This window comes from Lepisma saccharinum, chromosome 25 (assembly GCF_977018435.1).
Source record: "Lepisma saccharinum chromosome 25, izLepSacc3.1, whole genome shotgun sequence".
Taxonomy (NCBI): domain Eukaryota; kingdom Metazoa; phylum Arthropoda; class Insecta; order Zygentoma; family Lepismatidae; genus Lepisma; species Lepisma saccharinum.
In genome coordinates, this window is record NC_139253.1 from 32606025 (window position 1) to 32633467 (window position 27443).

The following is a 27443-nucleotide window of genomic DNA, read 5'->3' on the forward strand; positions in this document are numbered from 1 at the left end:
CCAAAGCCCTCAAACCCTTCAACATCCGAGTAGCGCACAAACCCATATCCCAAATCGGAAGGGCACTACCCAACTTCAAGAGATACTACCTACCCAAACTTGCATCCCCCGGTGTCTACAAGACCACATGCCAATGCCACAACACCTACATTGGCAGAACCATCCGCACCGTCCAAGAACGGATTAACGAACATGTAAAAGATGCCAAAAACGACACACCTAAATCAGGCCTCTCCCAACACCTCCACTCCACGAACCACACCATCTCCTCCATATCCATACTTCACCCAACCGGCTCTGTCATAGAAAACACCATCAAAGAAACCCATGCCATCATCCAGCAGAAACCAGCACTAAACCTGGACAATGGGCAAGCACACCCAACTTGGCACCCTGTCCTCAGAAAGATCCCCGACCCGAAAAAGAAAAGATGCTATGCACCTACCCGACCCCCCTCCAGTCACGCGGGGAACAGGAACGGCACATTACCGAGCAATTCTGCCCAGCCCCCCAACCCCCAACTGACAACGCCACCGGACAACAGGAAGCAGACGACACAAACCAAGATGCGCGTGCCAGTGCTGCCGAACGGGAAAAATCGCAACCACCGCCGCCCGGGAACAAACAAAGTAGTGACGCGGTACCATCTCCGCTTCAAACGCCGTACCCTTTTGTGAATGAAGACAGTGGATCTTCGAAATTAATAGGATTGAACCATTAAATTGTGCAACGCGGAAGTACGAAATCTTCTAAATTTCACGTAAGTAATGAATCAAAGTCCTGATCATTGAAATTTTAAAGGAAATTCCTGTATGTGTCAGTACACTTATACCAATTGTAAATTTTCTGTTTGTTCTTTTATGGGGAAATTATTAAATTATCTTCAGATCTTTCAATCCTTTCTCAAGGTCAAAAAAGGTCAGAACTACTTCTTTTTACCATGCTATTTCATTGTTTTTATTTTTATTAAGTGTGAGAATGATAAGGTTGACAACAAATAGAATGAGAAACTTTTTAATATCACATTAGAACATTTTGTTAATATATTTTAATCAACTGCTCTCCTAAGTTAAGCATTTCTAAATCATAAAATCTGTATCTATCCATATGCACACCTCTGCGGAAATATAGATCTTTCCTTTCAAATGCAAAACAAAGAAGCAAATTGGTTTGAGCTTCTTAGAGGAGGAATTACACACAAATTAAAAACTTAACAACATATTTATTTTCTTACATCAATAATACTTTCTTCATTTTATACATACTCTAAATAAATCACTTCTACTTGCATCGTCTTACATGCATACAATAAATATTTTACATAACGTAAGAAAAAAAGACTTACACTTATATCTTGGCATGCAACTTTATTCCAAAAGGAAAGGATGAATATTTGTATAACTCTCTTGGCACAAAAAAAATATAATATCAATATTATTTATAATTTTTCACACAATCATATTTTAAGTACATTTTGCATTGTAAAAACCTAAGGACTCACAAAATTCTGCCAGGATCTGCTAACATCTGCATGTTGCGGAATTCTAATTTGCAGGAGCTGTACAGGTGTGGGCGACATTTGTGAATTAATTAATGTATCGGTGCATGATGTAACAGGTTTACTAACATTTACTGGTGATAAGTTGTTTTGGTACAGTGAACCAATGTCAGAAATAAGGTGGGGAGGAGCAGGAACCAGTAGTGCAGTACTTCTCATTGACTGTTCTTGTCCTCTGTGACACTGAATGGCAGGAGGGATATCTTCCGGAAGAGAGGACATAGCAGCATCTGAAAACTGCAGTGGCGTTTCAATAATTAAATGTTCCACTACGTTAGCACCAAGTGTTACTGGATCATTTTCGCTGTTAGTTTTTACTTTGGTATCGTAAGACTGAAGAGGGAGTACATCTGGTATAATCACAGCATCTTTCGTATCAGCAAGAAAGGCTTTGGTTTGCTCATCAAAGTCAATATTTGCTTCTATACAATTTGCTTCGTCGTTTGTATTATCTTCTGGTAATCTTGGTTGATTTATTACAATTGCATCTTGTAAATGTCCCTGGGACTGCATATGGCTGTACAGTAACGGTTTTCTCATGAATCCCATCCCGCACACCACACATTCATAGGGTTTCTTATCACTGTGAATAAATCTATGAGCATTTCGGTTGTCTCTGCTGTTAAAAGCTTTCCCACACACCTCACATTTAAAAGGCTTTTCACCTGTGTGTATACGGATATGTTTTTTGTAATGTTCCGGATACACAAATGCAGCTTCGCACATTTCACATCGGAAAGGACGCTCACCTGTGTGGATGCTTTTCTTGTGATAGTCCAGCAGCCGTCTCCTCTTAAAACCTTTTCCGCACTCCTCGCACTTAAAACGCTTGTCGTCAAAATGTGTTGCTCGCTTGTGCGACTGCAAGTTGCTTCTCTGACTGAAGGTTGCACCACACAGCTCGCACTGAAAAGGCTTTTCACCAGTGTGCGTACGCATATGATCATTGATTTCTGCTCGCCTGGCAAATGCTTTCTTGCATATAATACACGAATGAGGTTTCAATCCAGTATGTACCACATTGTGAACTTCGAGATTCCTTGCTGTTCCAAAGGCTTTGCCACAAGTCTCGCAAACAAAATCTTTCTGGGCGGAATGTGTTTTCTCATGTTGCTGCAAGTGCTGCGAACTTAGGAATGTCTTACCACAATCGCTACAAGAATGTGGCCGTGGCCTCACATCATGAATTTTTGTATGAACTTTCCAGCAATATTTCGAAGCAAAGTCCTTCAGGCATACTTGACATTGATATGGTCGTATTCCATTATGAGCATTCTTATGTTCCTCTAGCATACGCCTGGAGCCGTAACGTTTACCACATTCTTCACAAGCGTGATTTTTGTTAAAATGTATCTTCCTATGTTCTTTCAGTTGTTTGCGGCTATTAAAAACCTTGCTACAAAAATCACACGAAAACTCTCCATTTTCATTCATATGAAAATCCAAATGAATAGAAAGTGCACTTCTTCTTCTAAAGCCCATGCCACAATATTCACAAATGGACACTTTCAAATTATGAATCCTAAGATGGGTTTCTGCTTCCCTAACACTGGAAGAATTTTCTTTACACAACTTACATTCAAACTTCTCTTCTTGCTTATCCAAACAAATTAATTCGCTGAGATCACCTCCAGGTCCAACAAAAATATCAGACACTTTGTCTTCACCACCTGCCGACTCATTTTGTCCAGTATTGGCTTCTTCAGTTTTTGGAGAAGCACTTTCAGAGAAAACTTCTTCATGCAGTTCTTGATTAGGTTCATCTTCCGGAGATTCAAAATCAAACGCATCAAATTTGCTGTCACTATCTGGAGATATAGGTCTATCCAGATCATACAAGACATTATTTTCCTAAAAGAAAAAAAATACAATGAAATACATAAACACTTAGGGAGATTACAAACTGAAGTGACAGTAAACATGCATCACCTAACATCAGTGACACCTTATTTGTAGCTAGGGTGTCACTCATATTAGACCATGTTGCCTGGGCCCAAGGGTAGAAAAATACAGGGCACCCAGATGCCATGGCACCTGAAAATTTTCACATGGTGCCTGATTTCTCAACTTCAGCTCTAAAATAAATATATATCTTTAAAATTTTGGGTTTGCTTATGGAAATTACCATAACCATTTTTAAAAAGATGACAAGTGCAGTATGTGTTTTTTCCTTATCAGTGTATCATTAAATCAGAACAATAAACATGTCAGTAATTTTTTTCCAATGTTGCTAGCCAAATTTTGAAATGGTTGGGGATATGGTTGAGTCGGCCATGTATTAGAATATACTGCATAGTTATTCATGCTGTTAACAGTTGGGCCTTCTCTAGATAGGCCACTCCAATGCAAAAATTACTTTTAATCCAATCTTATATTAATTAATAAATTAAATTAAAAAGTCAATAATAGAGCCTGTCCACATTGCTCACTTCTAATGCTTTTTCATACACCTGACAATGTGACTCCAGGCCGCGAAAATTTGGATTTTTCCTGAGTCATGAGTGTTTCCTCTTTTACGTGTTATTTAGATCTTGCGGGTAGGGCCCCACAAATTCTCAATCTCTGCTAGTTTGGAGGTGATGTGATCAGCACCACGATCCAGCCACCTTTACTCCCCCCCTTTCTTTGCTCCATTAATAAATTAAATGTTATACAATTACATTTCAAAATGTGTAGCTTTATCTTAGTTGGATTCATGTTTTTTTTTTTTTTTTGTGTTGTGTTCACTTTGGTGTGAATGACTTCCATTACTTGTTGCTTGCTATTTGTGTGAAATCTCCCTTAGTGTATGTGTATTACCTTCTAGTTCAAATTTCTATTAACATAACATTTCAAGTATATCAACAATAATCAGGTGCTTAAACTGATATATACAGTTGAAGTACTGTGGAAAAAAAAAATGATGTGCAAGTAGTGTAAGTAAAGCCCCACGATCCAGCCACCTTTACCCCCCCCCCCCCCCCAGGTACCCATTGATTTGAGGCTGAGTGAGCCCGGAGCCACCTTATGTGGGGACAAGGCCGGAAAAGTTCCAACCTTAAATCACCCACCCTGGGAATTGAACCCAGGTCTCCCGTGTGGCAGTCAGATGCCCTACTACCGACTAACAGTTGGGCTGAAAAGTTCGTAGGCTAACATAGTAAAAAATATTTTTTGGACAAAATTCGATTTTATTATTCAATATAGTTGCCTTTGAGGGCGATACGATTATAGCGGTCATACAATTTTTCGATGCCATTTTTATAGTACGATTTCTCTTTAGCCTCAAAATAGGCCTCAGTTTCGGCGATTACCTCTTCATCAGTGCTAAATTTCTTTCCAGCGAGCATTCTTTTAAGGTCTGCAAACAGGAAAAAGTCACTGGGGGCCAGATCTGGAGAATATGGTGGATGGGGAAGCAATTCGTAGTCTAATTCATATAATTTTGCCATCGTTTTCATTGATTTGTGACACGGTGCATTGTCTTGATGAAACAGCACTTTTTTCTTCTTCAAATGGGGCCGTTTTTTCGTGATTTCATCCTTTAAACGCTCCAACAACGCTATGTTATATGTTATGTTATGTTATATGTATATGTTTTATATATCTCAGCTATCTCGATCAACTTCACTTTACGATCATTTAAAATTATTTTGTGGACTTTTTTGATGATTTCGTCGGTAACAGCCTCTTTGGGGCGTCCACTGCGTGCATCGTCTTCGATGCTCATTTCGCTTCGTTTAAATTTAGCAAATCACTTCTCAACGGTTGATTTTCCTGGTGCAGAGTCCGAATAATGTTTATCAAGCCAAGCCTTGGCTTCAACAGTATTTTTTTTCGCCAAAAAGCAATGCTTTATTAACACACAAAATTCTGTTTTTATCCATTTTTTCACAATAACAAAAGCTGCTTCACTCACAATGCTATATCTCACGAACTAATTATCCGGCAGCTGTGAAATTTATACACGTATCTTTTGAAGGTTAGTACTAAGTAAAAATCACATGGATTTAATTCTAGTAACGCCATCTATGAGTCAGCCTACGAACTTTTCAGCCCAACTGTTAGTCCACTGTGGCTCAGAGTGGGGCTTAAATGGGGTCTCAACTGGATCTTGATTTTAGGTGCAACAAAGCTGAAAACTTCAATTATCAGAATTTGACTCTGTAAGACACTCAAATGTCAAATAGGGCTGAGCTGACACCTGTGAAAGGATTTTGCTGAAATATGATTATTACGAATTATATGTTATTTTTGAGCAACATGCTCTTTTCAATTAAGCATATCTCGGGAACGTATGAAGATACAGAAGCGTTCTTGAGCTTGTTGTAAAGAGGAAAGATGGTTGCATATTATGAGATGATCAAATGTTGAAACTTAGAACAATTTGAACACTGTTCCAATGTTCAAATTTCAAGTTTGAACAGCTCAAAACACCCCCCAATCAATTTTTCTCATTTTTAATATTTTTAACTACCATCCTTCCTCTTCATACTGACAAAGTTTTATCGAGGTGTTTTTTGATATAAGGGAGATAAATGAGATTGAAATTTGTCCTGCATCAGCAATGAACTGAGCTGCAGCATCCCCATGATGAGACTTCATTTGTGTCACTCTAAAGGATATATATACTTACTGTTGAGGGACAGATGATGTTCCACTTGATAACTGGCTCCATTCTGTGCTGTTATTGCTAATTTATATGCTACTGTTGCCATATTTTTTAGCCCTGTTCGTGGGGACGAGATGTGGGAGTGTTGTGGAAACTTCTGTGTTTGCCAAAAAAAATGAAGAGGGAAAACTACGAATGCTGGGAATGTTTGAGAAAAAATCATTACTTATAATATTTTGAGAATAACTGTGAGTTAGAAGCAATGGCGGCAATTAGGGGGACTTGGGGCAATTACCCCAAAATTTTTTGCCTTGCACTGGCCTCTTAATGCAAAGTCTTGTGTAATAAGAAAATTAACTGCCCTTTGCCCCCATCCCACAAGGTTCGGTACCCAATTCGCCGCTACTACTATCCGTGACAAAAATATTGAGCCCTCAGTTTACGCGCTTGTAAAATTGTACTCCGTGGGAGGAAAAAAGTCAAATATACCTCATTGGAAAGCTTCTTCAAGTATCTACTTTTTAATAAGCGTTATCTGAAAATTAAGCTTAGCTTTGTTTTCTTACTATAATAAAAAAATCACTGAAAAGTTTAGTTTTCTTCCAATTTTCACGAACTGGGAACTTAACACCATACAGTTTATATTCGACTGTACATATAATCTTGAGATTTTGTATACTTGAAGTTTGATTATTATTGCACCTCTGTAGAAAAAATCAAATGCATATTTTTACTAGATACTTAAAAAATTAGGGAAATGTGCAAACTTGAAATGCATAATTACAAATTCAATAAAATTGCAAATAAAATTTGGCCGCGGTGGCTCAGTCGGTAACGTGTCTGACTACCATGCTAAAGGTCCCGGGTTTGATCCCCGGCCGGTTCAAATCCGGGAACTTTTCTAACGTTGGAAGTGGCCCCGGCGCTCACCCAGCGTCGAATAACATGGGTACCTGGGGGAAACCCTGGGGGGTAAAGGCGGTCAGGGGCGTGATGCTGATCACATCACCCCCACTCACGACTGGATCAAGAAAGTGTGGGGCATTACCCCCACACCCCCTATACGCCTTCATGGTGTGGTGCTAAGCACAGGGGAGCACTTTACCTTTACCTTTATAAAATTGCAAAAAACTGTTGATATAACGCATTTGATCAAATTCCAGAAGTTTGGCGTGTGTACCTCAAATGTGGTTCCAGATATTAATTATTCTTTTGCACTCCTAATATGGTAAACGGCTGAATAACGCATGGCCGGGGGCGGTCAATCTCAGAGTCCACGGGCTGCAAGTGACTTCCACAGGGTTGCCGTTTCGCTGCACTTCACTGCAAGAATTGTGTAAATTCGTTCCGTCGAGCTGATCAAAAGTATTGTCACAGAATAAAATAATGAATGAAATATTTCTCAAATGGAGTACTGTTGTACAGCAGTTTTTTTTTTTTGGGGGGGGGGCAGGCATTTCTTTTAGCTGTTAACTTCATATGAACGTTGTCTCCTTCGATACCCGGTGGATGTACATAGTGGTTCAGATCCCATTTTAAACTGTAAGTCCAGTCCCGATTAGCACAACTCAACTCGGATTTATATGAACATAATTTTCCCAGTATTATTATATGTCGTACATTTAAACAGATATATTGAGTGCAAGCATTTTCGATGAGGATGATTTGAATGAAGTCAATGAGAGATCCAGTCTTCTCTGTATACAATAATAACGCACCTGCTGTGTACAGCAAGGTGCGTACTAGCGATAGCAAATCATAAAAATTATATTTAAAAAATTGCGCATTTGACGCCTTCACGCCAACTAATATTTTAAAATATATTTCGAGCAAAAATGCATGTAAATTGTGTATATCTCGTAAAATTGACTTAATCTTCGTGTCGAGTAGTGGTGGTGGTTTCAGCATTTAACGTGTTGCTATACATTCCACCTGAAATATTGCTTTTATATTTTTGCCTGTTTCACAGCTGCAACTCTTGAAATAAGCAAGGAGTTGTGGGCTCATTATGAGATTTCATTTTTTTGATTTGATATATTTTACTTCGCTTCTTCTGCCACTTTTGGCTAATTTGGCTATCCTAATTTATAAGCGTTAAACTGATATAAGTTTTAATGTAACTTAATGAAAGAATCGCCATAAGATGCGTCCCCAAATAGAGGACACCCACCATCTTGATTACAGTCCAGCGACTAAGTCCCTAATGATTGATGAAATGTTACACTTTCTGCTAGAAGCAAGAGACTTGGTAGTATAATTGTTATGGCATTTGAGGTATTTTCAGTCGAGGAGCCAATTGCTATGTGCATACTGATGCCTCCCATGTTCAAAAGAGTCCACCGTATTAGAGATACGTTGGTTTGATATATCTCAGGAAGGGTGACACCTATCAATGTCTGGTATTCTCAGAAGTGCTCCAAATAGTATAAACTTTCACACTAAATCAATAAATCTATTTTTTAAAAAAATAAACTATTATTTTGTGAAAAACTCATTTTTTAAAGCATTTTGTGAGATTAACTGTGTTGAAAGTTATTTTGATGGTTAAATTAGAGTTCATTCCAACATCTCGGAATGAGGTCTCAAGCAATAAAGTTTTGTATAATTGTAATTTGTCCAGTAACTTTATAAATATAAAAATAGTGTTTTAAGTTTTCAGTTCATCTAAAATTTAAATTAAAACTTCTAACAAACATTACCCAATATTACTATATATGTATAACACTATCGTTTGATTTGGGAATATTTTTAAGACTGCTAACTACTATCCGTGACAAAAATATTGAGCCCTCGGTTTGCGTGCTTGTAAAATTGTACTCCGTGGGAGGAGAAAATTCAAATATACCTCACTGGAAAGCAACACAAAAGCAAGACAAAGTTATTTTAACTCTGTCTGTTTTCTATTCAGAGAAAATTGTTTGTAAAAGTGTAGTTTTTCGTGTATTCTTTACATGAGTCAAATTCAATTGTGTGTAGCTTCATGTAAAACTGTCACAAAAATGTTTTTTTTTTTTTGGTGATTGAAGCTTGTTTCTGCTTAAATATATCAGCCAAATATAATGCTACTCTCAGCTGTGGAACAGCCACAATTAATGATTAATTATGATGTCGCAATCTCGGAAATGGCCAGTCCAATGGTTATGAAATGCATATCAAAATGATCGCCGTAGAATAAAAATCAAATTTCCATATTTTATTTTTTCACACTGTACGAATTGAAAACAACAGAGAGATTTGTTTTTCTTGGCAACCAGTTCCCGCACAATTCACATCGTTGCTAAGAACAAGTGAGCTTTGTTGTCAAGTGTCGCCGCTTCCCCTTTAAACTCCGCGTCCAACCAGCTTTGACACGGGAAATGAGCCAAAACAATGTGTTGCGCAATTGTGGAGATGCCGAAATTTTATTTTGTCACTTCTGTGTTTACATTCCTGCCATGAATTATTGACTGCATGAATTCCCAGATCGCCACAATAATTCTTACGTGCATTCTATCCAGGCAATCAGACTCTCTCAAGTTCGTGTGTTCGTTCGTACGCACAGTATTGAGGGATGGTGATTCTGTGAAGTTATTAAACCAAGGTGTCAAGTGCATGGTGGAGTGTTTGGGGGTTACATCAGCACAGTGAAAAAGGTATGTAAAGAAAAAGGGAACAACAAAAATTTGCATCGACCTAATATTTTATTGGGCGAGTTTTTGCTAGATATGGTAAGAAGAAAAATACACAACTTTTATTTTAATTATCCAGTTCAACAGAATCCATTATGAACAGCACTTTATACTTTTACCTTTCACTCATTATATTTATTGAAAATTTATTAGGTTTTAGTCCTTCTCTCTCTCTTAATGAACCGCCTGCCCTCGTGGCAGAGTGGTGAGCACATCGCACTGTGATGCCAGGGGTCCCGGGTTCGAATCCTGGCTTGGGCATGGATGTTTGTGATGCCTATTGATCAATTTCAACATATCATCACTAATCCCCATCTTCGCAAATTATTCCAAATAATTTTCTGTCTCATAATTTATTCGAAGGTTACAATGGAGAAACTTCTAAAAGTACCGGAAGACTTGTCTTTTTTAAAAGATGATTTCTTACATAACGTGAAAACCACTTACATTATTGAACAACGAAACATTACGTTTTCTTCAGTCCATCTTATGAAGATCAAAACTTTAATTGGAAATAACTGCTTAGATATAGGCCAGTAAATAAGAGTCTGTGAATCCGATGCTTGAGGCCAGTAAACAAGAGTCTGTGAATCCGATGCTTGAGGGGAAACACAGGGGAGAAGGGTGTGAACTTTTGAGATTTTGTACCTCTAGTAGTGGTCCAGGTGCGTATATTCTAGCTAGATAGGCTATCTCCGAAGCCCAGACTAAATACAGAAAATAATAGACTAGCAAATGTGACTGTTGTTTGTTTCACTCTCAAATAACGAGTGCGGGAGTAAAATAAATTACAAGGGGATGGATTCCTTTCCTTTAAAGCTACCACCAGGCTTCATAGGTTAAATTCTTCCCCGACCAGCGCCTGGAGGCAATCTGTGACGTATTTGTAGTGGCTTCCAAACCCAAGCTACAGCGCCGTATCCAAGCCTTGGACAGAGAACTGTTCATTTTACAACAGCGGTAATATCTTACAGCGATGCCAACTCGCTAACCAGCATGGGATTATTCTCAGAAAAGGGAAATTTTTAAACAGAACTAAAATTACAGGAATGGGAAAAGCTGACAAAGTAACTGGGAGTTCTTTTTCCCCGCTGGGCCAACACTGTCCCATTGAACTCATCCAGAAGCAAGAGTGCTGGCCTTCAACCAACCATGCTTTACAATGGTGACAAAGTCTTGAGCCCCTCGGCTGCTTTATTTTTGACTGACGGAGAGTGGCTGACCGCGTTAAAGGAAGTTTAAGAAAATTATGTACCTTACTGCACGGATTTTATTTAGTGTATTGAGTGAGTGACATAGGCCTATACGTTTTGAATGATCTGTGCTGCGTAGTGTAGTGAATGAACATGAGTGACATAATTAACTAACTATTGACGAAACAATTTTCTCTGCTTTTGTATGAGGATAAGCTTCAAATCATGAAGATATGTAGGCCTAGTATCCCAAAGAAGAGCAGAATGGATTGGATTTAGTTGTTACAACCTTGGTGACAATGAAGTTCGACCAGAAAGGAATACGTGATTAAATGCACAGAGGCATAGGCGGTGGAATGGGTGACCCGCAGAAGTGACGCATGTGTGTAAGAGGAGGCGTGTGAGCAGGCAAGAATCGTGATCCCAGCATGTTGCACCCAAGGTCACGTAAAGAACGAAAACGGGGAACTATACGCGTGACATTGAACTTCGACCAGGCACCAGACCCATACGGAAAATTCCAGATAGTGGCGCATTCGACGGAAGCATGACGTCACGGACACGATAAGGGAGTCCGCCGTATATAAGCGCATGCTGTGCACCGAGGAATCGCAGTGCATCATCACCATGGCCAGGGGCAAACCTATTGACACCACCGTGAGGAGAAGAGTGGTGGAGTTGCAATGGGATGGACTCAGTGAACGGGAAATAGGGCGCCAACTGAACTTACCCAAGTCAACCGTCCACTGCATCATCAAACACCACAAAAAAAAAGGTAGTACAGAGCCAGGTAAGGCCCCTGGTCGAAAACGCCTGCTGAGCGTGCGTGACCTACGGATATTTAGGCGCTATATCCCGACCAACAATCATGTTTCGGTGGCCGAATTATGACTGTGGATGCGAGAACGCTTTCACATTGACGTGTCAACCAGAACCATTCGCCGTTACCTACAGCGATGCGGTTACCGAGTGTACAAGGCGAAACGTAAATCCTTCCTTTCCATGTTGAACAACGGCAATCGACTACGGTGGGCACGAATGTACCGGGGATGGACATTTCGGCAGTGGAACAGGGTTTTGTGGATGGACGAATCCATTTTCAATGTTGTGTACGGGAAAATTCGGAAAATAGTCATTTGTCGGAAGGAGGAACAGAATGAAGCAAAATGTTATGCACGTCGGGTACAGAAACCTGCGTCAGTGATGGTATGGGGATGCATGACGGCATCTGGGGTTGGCCCACTACACGTCTGTGAGGGCATTGTGAATGCAGACGCCTATACACACATACTGGAGCGGCATCTTCCACGGTGCGAAGGCACCTGTTCCACAGGCGGCGTCTCATCTTTCAACACGACAATGCCAGGTCTCATACAGCGCGGCTGACAAGAGAATGGTTGACTCGCCATCACGTGCGAACTCTGCCATGGCCACCATCGAGTCCCGACCTTTCACCCATTGAGAATGTGTGGCGTGTTCTTAAGCGACACGACAGTGGCTGCTCTTACCGCGTGCCTGCAGGAGGAATGGCACCGCATCGATGTGGAATACCTTGAACGACTCGTCCGCAGCATGCCCCGACGCATTGCCAGTTATTCGCCGACGGGGCGGCGTCACACCATGCTAATAAATTTAGAGGAATTAGGTCACTAGTAAAAAAAGAAATATCAGCTGCATATGATAACTATGTATTAAATGTTGAAAAGAATATGCAGGATGCCCCTTCTCTCTTTTGGACGTATATAAATAGTAAAAAACGCGACAAACCAAAACACCCTGTTTCTGAGGGTGGTGAGCCCCTACCAAACGTATACGCGGTTGCAGAAGAATTTGCGAAACACTTTCAGTCTGTGTACACAGGCAATGGGTCCACGTATAATATTGAAATTATGACAGAGCATCCACAAAGTAGAGTGCTAGACATACTGAATATTCAAGAAATCAGTATAAATGAAATCGAAAATGCTATCAAAAAGTTAAAACCAAAGAAGTCCGCTGGACCTGATAAAATCCCACCATACATTTTCAAAGGTTGCGCTGATGTGTTAAAGGTTCCTCTGTCTATCATCTTCAACTCTGTCCTATCATCTATGCAGTTTCCTGATAGATGGACTGCTATATGTCCAATCCAAAAGTCGGGTGAAAACAATACAATACAAAACTACCGTCCTATTTCTATTTTATCCACTCCTGCGAAAATACTAGAACAAATACTATACATGCATATTTTTAACCATGTGAAAAATTCCATATCCGAATTTCAACATGGATTCCTACCTAACAGCTCGATTGAAACAAATCTTGGAGAGAAATTGCATTATACAAGTACAGTATTAGACGAAGGGGGGCAAGTAGATGTGATATATACTGATTTCTCAAAAGCTTTCGACACAGTAGACCATGACGTACTACTGAGTAAACTAGGTAGCTTTAATTTGTCACACTCCCTAAGAAAACTCATGGCGTCGTACCTAATGAACAGGCGACAGTATGTCACCTACAAAGGCTCCTCATCCGATGAATTTTTGGTGAGCTCGGGCATCCCTCAGGGATCCAATATAGGTAAAAAAAAGTAAAGTGCTCCCCTGTGCTTAGCACCACGCCATGAAGGCGTATAGGGGGTGTGGGGGTAACGCCCCACACTTTCTTGACTTCTATTTTTGTTGTTAATTAATGATTTACCCGAACATCTGATTGATTCTCGCAAACTCTTGTTTGCTGACGATTTAAAGTTCTACAAAAGAATAACAAGTGAAGACGATTGTGCCTCCTTACAACGCGACATAAATAGGTTGAGTGCGTGGTGTTCGTATAACAAACTTTCCCTAAATGTTAAAAAATGCTTCTCTGTTATGTACACCAAGCAAAAGACGCCTATAGATTATCAGTATAAAATAAATAATGTTAACCTTAAGAAAGCAGAAAAGGCAAGAGATCTAGGAATACTTTTTGATTCTAAATTAACGTTCACCTATCATCTGGACAAAGTAATAAGCGAAGCGTACAAGCTTGTTGGATTTATTATTTGCACGGGCAGGGGCTTCAGAAGTACACAAACACTAAAAATATTATATTATTCTCTAGTGCGTACAAAACTCGAATTTGGCTCTGTCATATGGAACACAGAAGTTCAAAAACATACAGCAAATTTAGAACGTGTACAGTCAAAATTATTGCGATACATGAAATTCAAACTGGAAGGCGAATACCCCAGGTTCGAATCGTATACCAACTTAATAGAGCAATTCCATATGGACAGACTTGACCGCAGAAGGACAGCCCGAGACCTTATGCTACTTTGGAAAATTTTTAACGGCAAACTTCGATCTCCTCTGTGGCTTTCGCAATTCAAAATACGCATTCCGAACATAAAAACGCGACCCAAGCATGGAACCTTCTATGTGAGCAAAGCGCGAACAAATATCATGAAAAGGTCACCTATTTGGAGAATGAGTGCGGTCTACAATGCTATGGAGAAAGAGAATAAAAGCGTCGATTTGTTCACAATGTTGTATTCCAAATTCAAGAAATCAGTTATGAATACATTGGCTAGAAAAATAGATGGAAATATGTTATGAAACTCTACAATATTGTTATTCTATGTATTGTATAAGAAATTGTACTATTCTATTACAGTGTGAACTCTAAATTGGTGTAAACCTGTTGAGTTCAATATAATAAATAAATAAATAAATAAATAAATAAATAATAAACAGGATCCTCTCTAATAGTGGTCGAACTTCAATGTCACGTGTAGATGGACGAAAATGTTTTATTTTGTGTGGACACCATACATTGCTGCGTTGCAGCGGAAATTTATGTTTTCCTTTGTTCCATGTAGAATGCTAAATAAAATATGTTCAGCATATGCATGTGTTCTCCTTCTTTCACAACGCACTCCTATATTTGTGACTGGTCGAACTTCATTGTCACTAAGGTTGTAATTAGCGTTGTTTTTCTGCCATTTTAGCTAATCGCGACCACGAGGATGAATGACAATACAAGGAAATTGATGAAGAGACATTCACAAAGAATAGCCATGCCCAGGCCTGGATTTGAACCTGGGACCTATGGTATCGTAGTACGCTGTACTAATAACCATTTTACCAGAGACGTTGGCAAGATAAGAATAGAGTTCCTGTTCAAATGAAATATTCAAGGTAAGAAGTTTATTATATATTTATTCTCGCACGTAGGCCTACATAAATATTTCACAACATAGGCCTCTATATTTTATAAATAACCATGAAATACTTGAAATCCTTTCCTTATTGTTTCTATATGAATGAAACAGTGACATTTTTATAATTATTTGTAAATTCTAAGGTACGAGTTTTTAATTACACTGTCGCATCAGAGGGGCAAATTTCAGTAGTGTGCCTCACCTCACCAAGAATAATTTCTAATCTACACTTCAACTGTTTTATTTGAACAACATATCATACTCTAAACAGGAATCAATTGATCCAGAGATTATAGTATTGCTTTGCATGCAAAGATAAGGAGGGATCCAGTAGACGGTTTGATTGATGTGGTTTGTTTTACTTTGCTTTTCTGCCACTTTTGGCTAATCACGAAGATGAGCAGGACTGAAGATATAAAATTGATGACGGAACACTCATGCCTAGGCTGGGATTCGAACGTGGGATCCTTAGAAGATGGTCATTAGTGTATGTTGTTATCATTATTCCTCCTATTGCCACCGTAAACTGGTCGATTAGATAGGAGGAATAAACTGAATCAACAAATAAAACAAAAACCTATTCTCTCAAGGGGTTCTGATTCGATCCCACTTTTAACGCATGTTGCACGTTCGAATCAAAATTTCAACTCTTAAGTGCAGTTCCAATTAGCTTACTGAAACTTTAAAAAATATTATCTAGCCTGTTAAACTTGGTGATAAAAGACAGAATATTTGAGTCTTCAAAAATATTACGCATAGTATTTCCAAAAGCCTGGTAGTTGGAAGGGTTGATCGCCCCCATCGCCTCCCCCCATAGATTCGCACCTGCATCCCTTCAAAATCCAAGAAATTGAACAAAAAAGAGCCTTGCATTCGAACATTACGGAATGAAGAGATAGCCCAGGTTTTGAACCCAGCAAACGCCACTGTAGTGGTCTAACAGCTGACCAAAATCCATCTTTTACGGAATTATTCCCGACATTCGTCGTTTTCCCCCTTCACTCTTTTGGCTAACACAGAAGTTTTCACAACACTCCCACATCTTGTTCCCACGAACGCAACTAAAAATATGGCAACAGTAACACATAAAATAGCAATAACAGCACAGAATGAAGCCAATTATCAAGTGGAACATCATCTGTCCCTGAACAGTAAGTATATATATCCTTTAGCGCGACACAAATGAAGTCTGTGCTTAGCACCACGCCATGAAGGCGTATAGGGGTAACGCCCCACACTTTCTTGATCTGGTCGTGAGTGGGGGTGATGTGATCAGCATCATGCCCCTGACTGCCTTTACCCTCCAGGGTTTCCCCCTAGGTACTCATGTTATTCAACGCTGGGTAGGCACCGGGGCCGCTTCCGATAGAAAAGTTCCCGGATTTGAACCGGCTGGGGATCAAACCCGGGACCTTTAGCATGGTAGTCAAACTTGTTACCGACTGAGCCACCGCGGCCACTAGAGGAAGGATGGTAGTTAACCTTTTGGTGCCCAAGCGTCTCGAACGAGATACCCAAAAGTAACCCTCAGGACACCAAGCGTCTCGATCGAGATGTGTCAAGGTCGTAGTTTTTACGTTATAACTTTTCTATTTTTGGCTAGAATTTCGATTTTATTTTATTATATTGTTCCTAACACATGTATTTAACAGAAATGGTTTTTTGCATTTTTTTCTTCATGAAAATGGAGGGGGAAGGGTGGGAAAAGGGACATCTCTTTTGCTTCTCTCTTCAAGGTCAATTTTTTGCCGACAAAGGAAGACGTTACCAGCATTGTCTAAAAATAGAATTTCAAGCAGCTGCAAGAATTGGCGCTAATTTGTCACTACGTTCTAGCTTTTCGTCCATGAATGTTGTGCGAAGGTGTCGTTTTGTGCCCAAGTGCGAGGACATTTTTTGGGTGGTGACAATTTTTTAAAATAATTTTTGGGGGTTTTCTCCCTTCCCCCTCCATATATACACCAAATTTGCATAAATTTTGCATTTTGACATTTTTTTGAGGGCGGGGGGAAACACCATTTATTTTTAAGAAAAGTATTTTTGAGGGGATTTCTCCCTTTCCCCCTCCATATGTACACTGAATGTGCATAAATGATATATCGTCTAAATCTGTGATTCATTCTGCGTACAACGGTATATCTTTCATATCTCTAGGGCATTTAGTTTCTGAGCTATAGTCATTTCAAGGTACCGCTGCATTTTGAAGCTTGAATCAGTGGCGTGCCGACCATTCCTTTTGGGGGGTACAACTCAAGTTACATTGGTCATATGATAATAATGCAAATATTTTTGTGTTCCTTACATGTCAGCGATCATTTCCATGTGCATGTCGACACTGTCATGTACTTATTTCTTGGGGAGGGTGGGGGAACCAAATTTTTTCCCCCCGAAATTTTGGAATTTTGAGAGTTAGCCCCCACCCCCCTGCCACATATACGCCGAATTTTCAAAAATTTCATATAGTCTGAATCTCTGGTTCATTCCGCGTACAACGGTATATCACTCACCTCTCTAGGGCAATTAGCCTTCGATCTACACTCATTTAATTGAAACTCTGCATTTTACTCAAAATCGGCTTGGGCAATAGAGGCTTACAAAAAAAAGGCCTTGGGCGGCAAGGTTAAAAAATATCCGAAAATGAGAAAAATCGATTGGGGGTGTTTTGAGCTGTTTAACTTGAAATTTGAACAGTGTGTTCAAATTTTACTAAGTTTCAACATATGGTCATCTTATAATATGCAACCGTCTTTCCTCATTACAATGAGCTCAAGAATGCTTCTGTCTCTTTATCTGTTCCCGAGACATACTTAATTGAAAAGAGCATGTTGCTCACAAATGACATCTTGAACAACCCTCATATAATTCGTAATAATCATATTTCAGCAAAATCCTCTCATAGGTATCGGTTTTTGGAGTAAAGCTGTGTACCAAATATCATCAAAATCGGTGACTATGAGGGTCAACTCCTGTCTGATTTGACATTGAATGACCCATATATATATATATATATATATATATATATATATAAAAATCAAAGAAGGTAAAAGGAAACACTTTCCTCTCACCTTTATTTTCTTATTTCCTCTTATCGCGTCACAAATCCAACGTAAATTCTCGTTCTTCTCGGGCAGCTTCCGGAGTGACGTGGAAACCGATATTGGGTGCAATTTTCCACGCTTTATCCCATTTTTTGAGGAAATTGATCCACCCTTCTTCTAAATTTCCTTCATCCCTGTTAAGATTATTTTCCTCCACCTCTATAAATATTCACTGTTTCGTATTTGAACATGAGCGAACATGAAAAAGATATTAAAGAAAAAGTTCCCAAAACAGGCCTCTCGGAACACATTTTGGAAAGTGGACATAGAATTGCAAAAAAGGAAATAATTAGAAAAGAAAACCGGAAGTTAGGAAGAAAGGTGTACGAAACAGCAAATATTTGTAGGGGGGGGGGGGAGATTTAGAAGAAGGGTGAATCAATTTCCTCAAAAAATGGGATAAAGCGTGGAAGATTGCACCCAATATCGGTTTCCACTTCACTCCGGAAGTTATCCAAGCTGCTCCAGAAGAATGAGAATTTACGTTGGATTTGTGACGCGACAAGAGGAAATAAAGGTGAGAGGAAAGCGTTCGTGGAGGAGTGACCTTCATGTAGATTAGGAAGCACAGTTGAGCAGGAATGGCCGAACCTGCAAGTTGTATATAATGATACACACAGGATTTTAAAGTTTTTAACATGAGGATAGGTTAATTGTGCAAGTTTTTAGTGAACGACGAGCTTTTTATATACGTCTGGGGTGGGGATATAATATCTTAAATGTATTCACACCAACTCTTGTCCACAATCCTTTTACTACATTTCGACGTGGTACTATGCTAAGTACCTAGTTTTTTCATATGAACCTGAAGAAAAAAATAAATGGTTCCAAAATTCCAAAAAATTATAGCTTTATGTGAGAGGTCACACAACATAAACTTTACGAGTAAAATCTCCCCATAACTTTTTAAACCTTTTCGTGAGCAAGGTGTGTAAAAGTTAGACAAAATATAATACCTATAATTATCTCAACACACTAACTGTATGAAATGTATGAAAGAGTGGAAAATAGTTGTACTGGTGGATTGAGAAGCAAAACTTTGGCCCTTCCTGCAGAAGATAATACTGAAGAAAAATACAAGTCTAAAAGCATAGGAACTGACCGAGAAAATTGATATGTTCATGGTCACTGACTATTATGGTGCCTATTTAAGTGCCTATTTTAGAAGTTTTTAGTACATCTAAATCTAAATTCTAGTTATAAATTATTATTTTCAAAATATAGTGGAACCATGATTTTACATTTTCCCATTTAAAACATTCAATCTTGATGATCCCAACATAGCAAAATGTTATAAAATTTTCATCAATTTTACATTTTTTCAGCTGTCCCCTGAAAAATGTAAAATCGATGTTACCCTGTATTAAATTTTATGCTAGCTACCTAAAAACAATGATACCTTTTGCTCATCTTCTTTAGTATCTGACACCACTCGACATCTGACTTGTGCCTTGCTATGTCGCCTCTCCTTCGGAAGTTTCGTTATCACATTTTCATCTTCTTCATTTAATGGAAGATTATTTTTCTCACTTTGTTCCTGTGTATTACTGTCACTTAACACATCTTTATTGCACTGCTCGTATATTTTAATTTTATCCAATTCATGGCACTTTAACGTTTCCTTGTACTTATTGGAAATGCTCTGTTTTATGTCTGCCAACTTAACCTCCAGATCATCGAAGTCATGTATAAGTTTATAACACTTTTTGCATATTACTTGACTATGCACACAGTCTTCAATAATATCACATTCCAGGATAGCTGCAAGAATAATTACTAACTGTTTCTGAGATGGAGTGGGAACATTGGTCTGAAATATATTGCAGATCCCTCTTGGAGAAGTGCTAACTTTAACATTGCAAATTAAGCACTTGCTGTTGGATGGAATCAAAAGATACTCCTTGTCTGTGTCTGCAGTCATTTTGCACCTTCCTGAAAAAAAAAAAGATATTGTAAGTAACAAGTTTTTGTACTCAACAAAAGGAACAACAAAAAGAAAGAAAAAGAAAAAAGTTAAATGCCAAATTTAGTAAAATTCTGATCTAATGCATACTTCCAAAAGCTTGGGAACTGGCTGTTCTGGATGTCAGTCAGAAGATGATATGTGATATGTACACGTCAAAGCAGTAAGAGCCCTAACCACAATGGTATACAGACTACAGACGAGAGTGTCTCACATGGCAGTTTTCTTCTTTGCTTGGTACCTCAGTTCAGATTATAAATAAATAAATACCTAGCAATTCGAATCCTATTACCAGTGAGATGTACATATACTTAAGAGATTTTCAAGTGACCATGGTGAGTGAGTGTGAGTGAGTGAGAGAGAGAGAGAGTGAGAGTGAGAGTGAGAGAGAGAGAGAGAGAGAGAGTGTGTGAGTGTGTGTGTGTGTGTACTGTCTCAAAGAGACATTGTATCCCCAAATTTTGGTAAAGGGTGTACATTAGGGTTATGACTAAAAAATTTTTTTGCAATTTTTTTTATCTCCTGTGGTCGCAAATGATGAGCTTTTGTGACCTGATTTCTAAAAAATAATTATTACAGGTGGCTCTAAAAAAAACTTCCCGCACCAACCCGTTTCAATTTCAGTGTGTGTCACAAGAACTGTATGTACGGTACTGTAGCCTGTAGCTACTAAAAAAGTAGATCTTTATAATATCGCTCACGATAAAATGACTAATAACATGTGTTTATATTTTTAGTAAAACATTATTTAAAATTATACGTGTATTTGTATATGTATGTAGTTACAGATTATGGTAATTATACAGTGTGTGTGACTGTTTGTGGTTTCAAACAGCGAGGGTTCTTCGGAAAGAGCATCACAATAAATTTAATATTTTTATAACCCTACATTATCAATAACAACTATTTTTGGGGCTCTTTCGAAAAATACCACAAACAACATTTGAAAAGGGTATTATTAATGTAATAATTAGTAAATTAATGTAGTAATTATTAAATGATTATTTATTGACAAATTGTGTATATTTTCTCTATTTTCAGGTTTCGTAGTTCAATATTAGTATTATAATGGCATATTATAAATCAAGTGAAGCGATTAAGAAAAATGCGGAATCGTGGACGCAGAATGTAGCTATTGATGTAACAATAAGACGAGATGTAACTATAATTGAAACACTTAGTTCTTTTACTCGACTTCCGCGAAAGAAAGACATTATTGGTCGCTATCATACACTTCTGGAAACAGAGAAAGATAAGAAAGAAAGAATGGCTATGATAACTGGTGAGCTTACTGTTCTCTGGGGAAAATTTAGCTTTCCAATTTTATCAAAACAAGCAATTATGTCAAAAGTAGTTAAATTGATTGAAGAGAACGATAAAAATAGAAAGAGGAAAAAAGATTCACTTCAAGTTGAAATAGAAAATATATTTGACATAACGAAAACAGATTGACATTGGTGTGCCAAGAAGATAAAGAACTATACAAGTTACAAGTGAAATCACAAGGTAAAATTGGATATGTAACAAGCACAGTTGCTCCACAATCGTCCATCCATCCCTCTAAGCGAGTGCGAAAATCGGCTTCACAATCTGAACCAAACACTGTCTTTGCCACTGATGTAGACGACGCATCATCAGCAGAGGTAAGTAGTGATGAATTTTTTCTGACACAGCATATGTATCAGAAGAAAATGAAAATGACAAAAGAAAACGAGTCGTGCATTTTTCAACATCACATGCAACTTAGTTGGTGACAAAAAAATCTATTTCAATTAATAAAGCTGCTGTAGTGTGCTCCAGTCTAGCCGAATATGGAATCAGTGTTACAACACCATCACAGTCAGGTGTTTGGCGAGCTGTTATTAGAAGTGACGAAGATGAAAGGCGTAAAATAAAATCTATTTTGCAAGAAGAGAAACAATTCTGCCTTCATTTCGACGGTAAGCAAATTGCAAATCACGAGTATCAAGTGGTAATCTTGAAGAGTTCACTTAGAGAATTGAAATTAGGTATAGTAAAATGTGAAAGCAGGTCATCACAGGATATTTTTAATGCACTGCAAAGTTTGCTGAATTAATTTGATGCATGGAAGAACTTCAAAATGATCATATGTGACACAACAGCAGTAAATACTGGACGAGTAAATGGAATTGTTCAAAAATTAAAAAGTGAAATAATCACAAGAGGATTTGATCAGCCACAGTACATTGGCTGCCAGCACCATATTCTTGATAGAATCGTAAAGCATGTGTTAGACTTCTTTAATCCGATTTCTTCTACCAAACCAACTCTGAACTATGAATTCGTGGATGAAGTGATAAAACAATACGATGTCTTGCAGCAGTCCTACAAGCCAGAAAGTTAAATGATAACTGTTCAAAATCCAGGTTGGCGAGATGATTTTAGATTTCTGTATGAGTTATGTAGAGCATTCCGTCTCCTTAAAGAAACTGGTGCAATCCCAGCAATTAAATGGAGAAAATTACCGTCTCTTCACAATGCCAGATGGAATTCACGTGCTATATATGCTCTCATTTTGTACTTCTTCATTCCTAAATGGAGAATATCACTGCAAATACCGTGCTCTTTCATCTCAAATACATGGCAGGAAGCCTGGTTTTCTAACCAAATGTTCAACGCAGAGATTCACCAGAAACTGATGGATGGAATTTCCGAATTAAATTGCTCTGCAGCCATGAAGTGCTTTGTAACTCACTGGAATGTTGAAAGATCTGTTGTAGATATATCACGGATGAACATTTGTGCCGAACGAGGGGTGAAATTAATGGAAGAACTGTACCAGAAATGCAAAACATAAATATTTGAATCTGAAGCTTATTTCAACTAATACATTTTGACTGCGCTGAATGTACTTAAATTTGAGAATTTTCATTGTCATTGGTGCGGAACATTTTTTTGAATTGAACGAAATAATTGTCATTTTCTGATTCTGTATTAAAAAGTTCATTGATTTCTACTACAGGCTAAAAAAAATATTTTTTTTCATAACCCTAGTGTACATTAGCCCATCTAAAATCCATTGATTCAAATTATGCCTCAATAATTTGAGTCACAAGATGCTTTAAAAAAAAAATATATATATATAAAAAAATTAGTAAATAATTGCCAAAAAAATATTGTGTCTATGTTTGCTTCCTATCCAAAAAAATAAAAATATCATGAACTTATTAGTGTTACTAATTACCACACACTTGAACTGTGCTCTCGGAAAACACTATAAGGAAGAAAATACTTTCAAATTAGTGTAAAATGATTAAATGAAGCCTAGAGCTTATCTGTGCCTGAATTGTTCATTTTTGAAGAATTTAAAAAAAAAAAAAAAAAACAGCTTGAAAACAGCAATAAAATTCGTTCAAAATTATTTTGCGAATATTGCTCTTTTATTGGTAGTATAAAGTCATGCAGATTTTGAGACTGCAAAATTTGCTCACCACATCACCCAATCCCACTAATCTGCATTTCGGTACAGACACAATGTCTATTTAGCCTGCGAAAACCCAGTTTCTAGAATGTATTATGTGGAAGATAGGTTGACATTTCATTGTTTTCTGCAGGTGTCACCTTTTACACACATGAGCGGATTTGTAGAAATGCATTTAAGTGTTAATAAAAATAGCAATGCATTTTTAAATATAGAATGCACTATTTATGTATCTACCTCATATTTTAGCTATGCTCAGTAATACCATGAAATAATTACATGGCATCATCTCATTTTTAGAATAATTTTGTTGAGAACCAATAAGAAATTAAAAACCAGCATACTTACCTAACACAGCCTATGAAATGAATGGTAGGAATCCAAAATAATGAACCACATGAACATCTTCAGCATCTCAGCTCTTGTTGTACGATACAGCATTACTATTCCAGAATTGTTCCTAACATCCTGGAAAGATAAAAATATGTTTTACAATGCATTTTACAAAATTTCCTTTTGTTGTCACCAAATGTAATAGGTTCACTTTTACTCGTAAAGATTAACTTATTGTTCAAATGAACTTGCCATACAAAATAGTTTATGTCACACAGAGGATAAATTGCAACTTACTGAAAACTTGTGTGAAAATTGGATCAGTTGAAGGCATGTCCCATGGAAAAAAACTTCCATGTGCAGAAAAGATAAAAGGAACGACTAGTCACAGCAAGGAAAGGGTATGATTTAGGGGTGCACAAACTTACTCTCTGCTGCTTCATGGTGGTATCCCTGGTTAGTATGTGCAGCACCCATGACGACTGCATTAATTTAAAAAAAGCTCTCGATGGAGTACTGCTTTGTGGCAAATCAAGTTTATGTCTCGAACCTTTGCTCTGTGAAATTTTCTGTCCAAATTATTGGATTCCAGAAGATGGGAGTCAAATGGGCATTGAGTACATCAGGAAGCATGAGTTATGTTTCTTTTCAGATAATTTAAGAAAACACCCCCACATAGCCCCTATAGTGAAAACACATTTCTTCAAATTTACAGGAGAAACTACTTACAGAACTGAGTTTCTGTAGACTTTTGGAAGCTCGTGGAAGTGTTTTTTCCCTTCGTTCAACTTATTCGGCCAGTAAATCATGTATTTTTCGACATAAATGTATCTCCGATGCACGATAGTTCTTGCCACCATTACCGTCGACTACGTGAATCAAATGTTCCGTGTGTTCGATTATGTAACCCCCTGTTAGTGTAGCAACCACGCGGTGGTTTTACAAGATGACGTGTGAAGGTTGCATTGTGAATTATTTTTTTCCAATTTCATTTTCTATATTTGCCTAGCCCAAATGAACCTAACCTTCCGTGAATGGTTTGTGGATCAATTTTCGCTTAAAAACCTTCTGTGAATAGTTTGTGCGGCATTTTTTGGGTAATAAGTTTGGAAACACTGCATATCAGCTGACGATAGACAACGTGAGTCAAGATTTGCCCTCCATATTGTGTGTAACAAAAGCGAATTAGCAATGAACAATAAATACTTGAAATGTGAAAAATTACGATTTTTTCAGTGTAAAAAGCAAAATCCCACGTTTAAAAATGTTCCACTATGCGTAACAGGTAAGTACAAATGTAAATAATTAGGAAATAAACAAGTGAAATGTGTTTTCACTATACCATACTGTTACCTTTATTTATTTTGTTATCTACATGGAGTAGAACCGAACTGCATTTTGTGGAAGGTCCGTGAAACAAAAATGAATATTTTGTTGACAATCCTCATGCAGCTAAATACCAAAAATCGGAATGACTTGACATAACCGGACCACTCTCTGATTTTCTTCATATTTGGCACGAATCTGAAGTTCAAATTTGTCGGAAACGTCTAGAAATTGCAAAATAAGCGAAAATAAGGTGTTAGTTTTCGGAATGGGAACTGTTGATTTTCGCGAAATTTTTTGTTTCACAACCAAATATATATATTCCTGATACTACCACGACAACAAATTTTAACTATGTTTGCCTAACCTAACCATGCACCAATGGTTCGTGGGGCTAGTGTCAATGGTTCGCAATTATTTCCAATTTCTATATCCTGATACTAACACGACACCAAATTTTAACTATGTTTGCCTAACCTAACCACGTGCCAATGGTTCGTGAGGCTAGCATCAGTAGTTCGCAATTTCTAGACGTGACCGACAAATTTTAATTTCAGATTCCTGATTAGGAGGCCTCGGTCTAGTAAAGCCCGAACATCTGTCACTCGTTTATTTCCTTACTTTTAGCATTGATACTTACCTATTCTGCATTGGGGAAGATTCTTCAAGGTGAGGTTATGCCTTTTTCCATAAAATAGTGTCAACTTTTCATATTACAAGTCATTATTTGTCTTCCTTGTTATGCTTGAGTAACAGACAATATGGCGTGCACTCGTCATGGATTATCGCGTGTCGTGCGATTTGGAGTGGGCATGCAGTGTTTCAACCTTCTTAACCGAAAAATACCTACTTTCGTGTTTATTATGTCATCATAAACCATTGACGGATAGCCCCAAAAACCATCCACGATAGCTCCACGAACCATTGACGGATAGCCCCAAAAACCATTCACGATAGCCCCACGGACCAATTCCGGCAAGGTTAGGTTAGGTTAGCATAGTTAAAAAAAAAAAAAAATCTCGTAAAAAAAAGGCACGTTTGGAAACACTGCCGAGACTGAGTGACTTTCGATGCTCGCGCCATCTGCACGTACATAATGGAAACAACGGCTTAATGTTACAGAAGATGCAAGTTCCTTACGTACCAACTGATTATTGTTCTGCAGCATTCTATGGTGAAGTTTTTAGTTTCCGTAAAAGAAAATACCTTCAAGAACCTCGACAATGATACAGAAAGTGATTTCAGTAAGTAGTTTCTCCTGTAAATTTGAAGAAATCCGTTCGGGCTATAATAGAGTTACCGGAGGCCTCAATTAGTGAATATGTCAAATATAAAGAAAATCGGAGAGGGGTCCGGTCATCTCAAGTCATGCCTAATAATGGACCTACTCAAGAATTGTAAGCTGTACGCATGAAAATAATTGTCTTAAAGTTAACTTGACCTTTAACATTCTGCTATAAACAGAATCGTATTCAAGTGCAAAGGAAATGCATTAGTATGATAAAGCTTTGGAAAGGGATTCAAACATTGCGATTTTGGATACATTACACATGGAATAGAATTTGTACGATGTATTGTACATATAATTTTATGTATGTACGACTGATCGAATGCGCATGTGAGAACTACAATACAAACAAAAGTCACTTACAGTCATCATAACGATAGAACTAATGAAAAGATGCAGAAATTTAACAAGTTTACAATTTTCTAGTAGAATTTCAAATTTTGTTTACCAAAATTCTAAAATAAATGCAATAAAACCTTCCAATAACCTTGATCCTAGTGTATAAACATACTAAATCGCACCACAGATTGGAAACAATAACATTTCTCTTGTTCTCCCTTATGGCGATTTCTTGCGTTACTGAATAACAAAAGCACGTCGCAATGCAAAAAGCGGGGCTTCCCTTATTGAACAACACTTTAGCAACCTTTCGTTCTGACGTCAATTTCAATTTCAATTTCAATTTTCCTTTATTAAAGGGCGAGGTTCAGCCTGTGTAGTAAAGCCTACGAGGTTAGGTTAGGCCTGTTAGATTACGTTCCATTAGCATAAATACAATGAAAAATTATTATTTAGGCTAA

The 27443-nt window shown here is 37.9% G+C and overlaps 1 protein-coding gene across 4 annotated transcripts; it reads right to left on the minus strand.

The window, feature by feature from the left end:
- Nucleotides 1-1234: 1234 nt before the first annotated feature.
- On the minus strand, nt 1235-27217 carry LOC145978882 (uncharacterized). 4 transcript variants are annotated; one of them, XM_083111795.1, is made up of 4 exons: nt 27131-27217; nt 24045-24164; nt 19691-20223; nt 1235-3409 (listed from the first exon to the last, which is right to left on the minus strand). In XM_083111795.1, the coding sequence occupies exons 3-4, from the start codon at nt 20210-20212 to the stop codon at nt 1490-1492; spliced, it is 2442 nt and encodes an 813-aa protein (XP_082967921.1). In that variant the 5' UTR covers nt 20213-20223; nt 24045-24164; nt 27131-27217; the 3' UTR covers nt 1235-1489. The 4 variants fall into 4 exon arrangements, with proteins under 4 accessions (XP_082967921.1, XP_082967922.1, XP_082967925.1 ...); XM_083111796.1 differs by having other exon boundaries at nt 27092-27214; XM_083111799.1 differs by having other exon boundaries at nt 27120-27182.
- Between the last annotated feature and the right edge of the window lie 226 nt (nt 27218-27443).

Excerpts from the sequence above, each read along its gene's own strand:
- LOC145978882 (XM_083111795.1), bottom strand. The coding sequence starts at position 20,212 with ATGACTGCAGACACAGACAAGGAGTATCTTTTGATTCCATCCAACAGC. Across the intron at positions 3,410-19,690 it reads CTAAAGAAGATGAGCAAAAG|GAAAATAATGTCTTGTATGA; the intron begins GTATCATTGTTT and ends TTTTTCTTTTAG.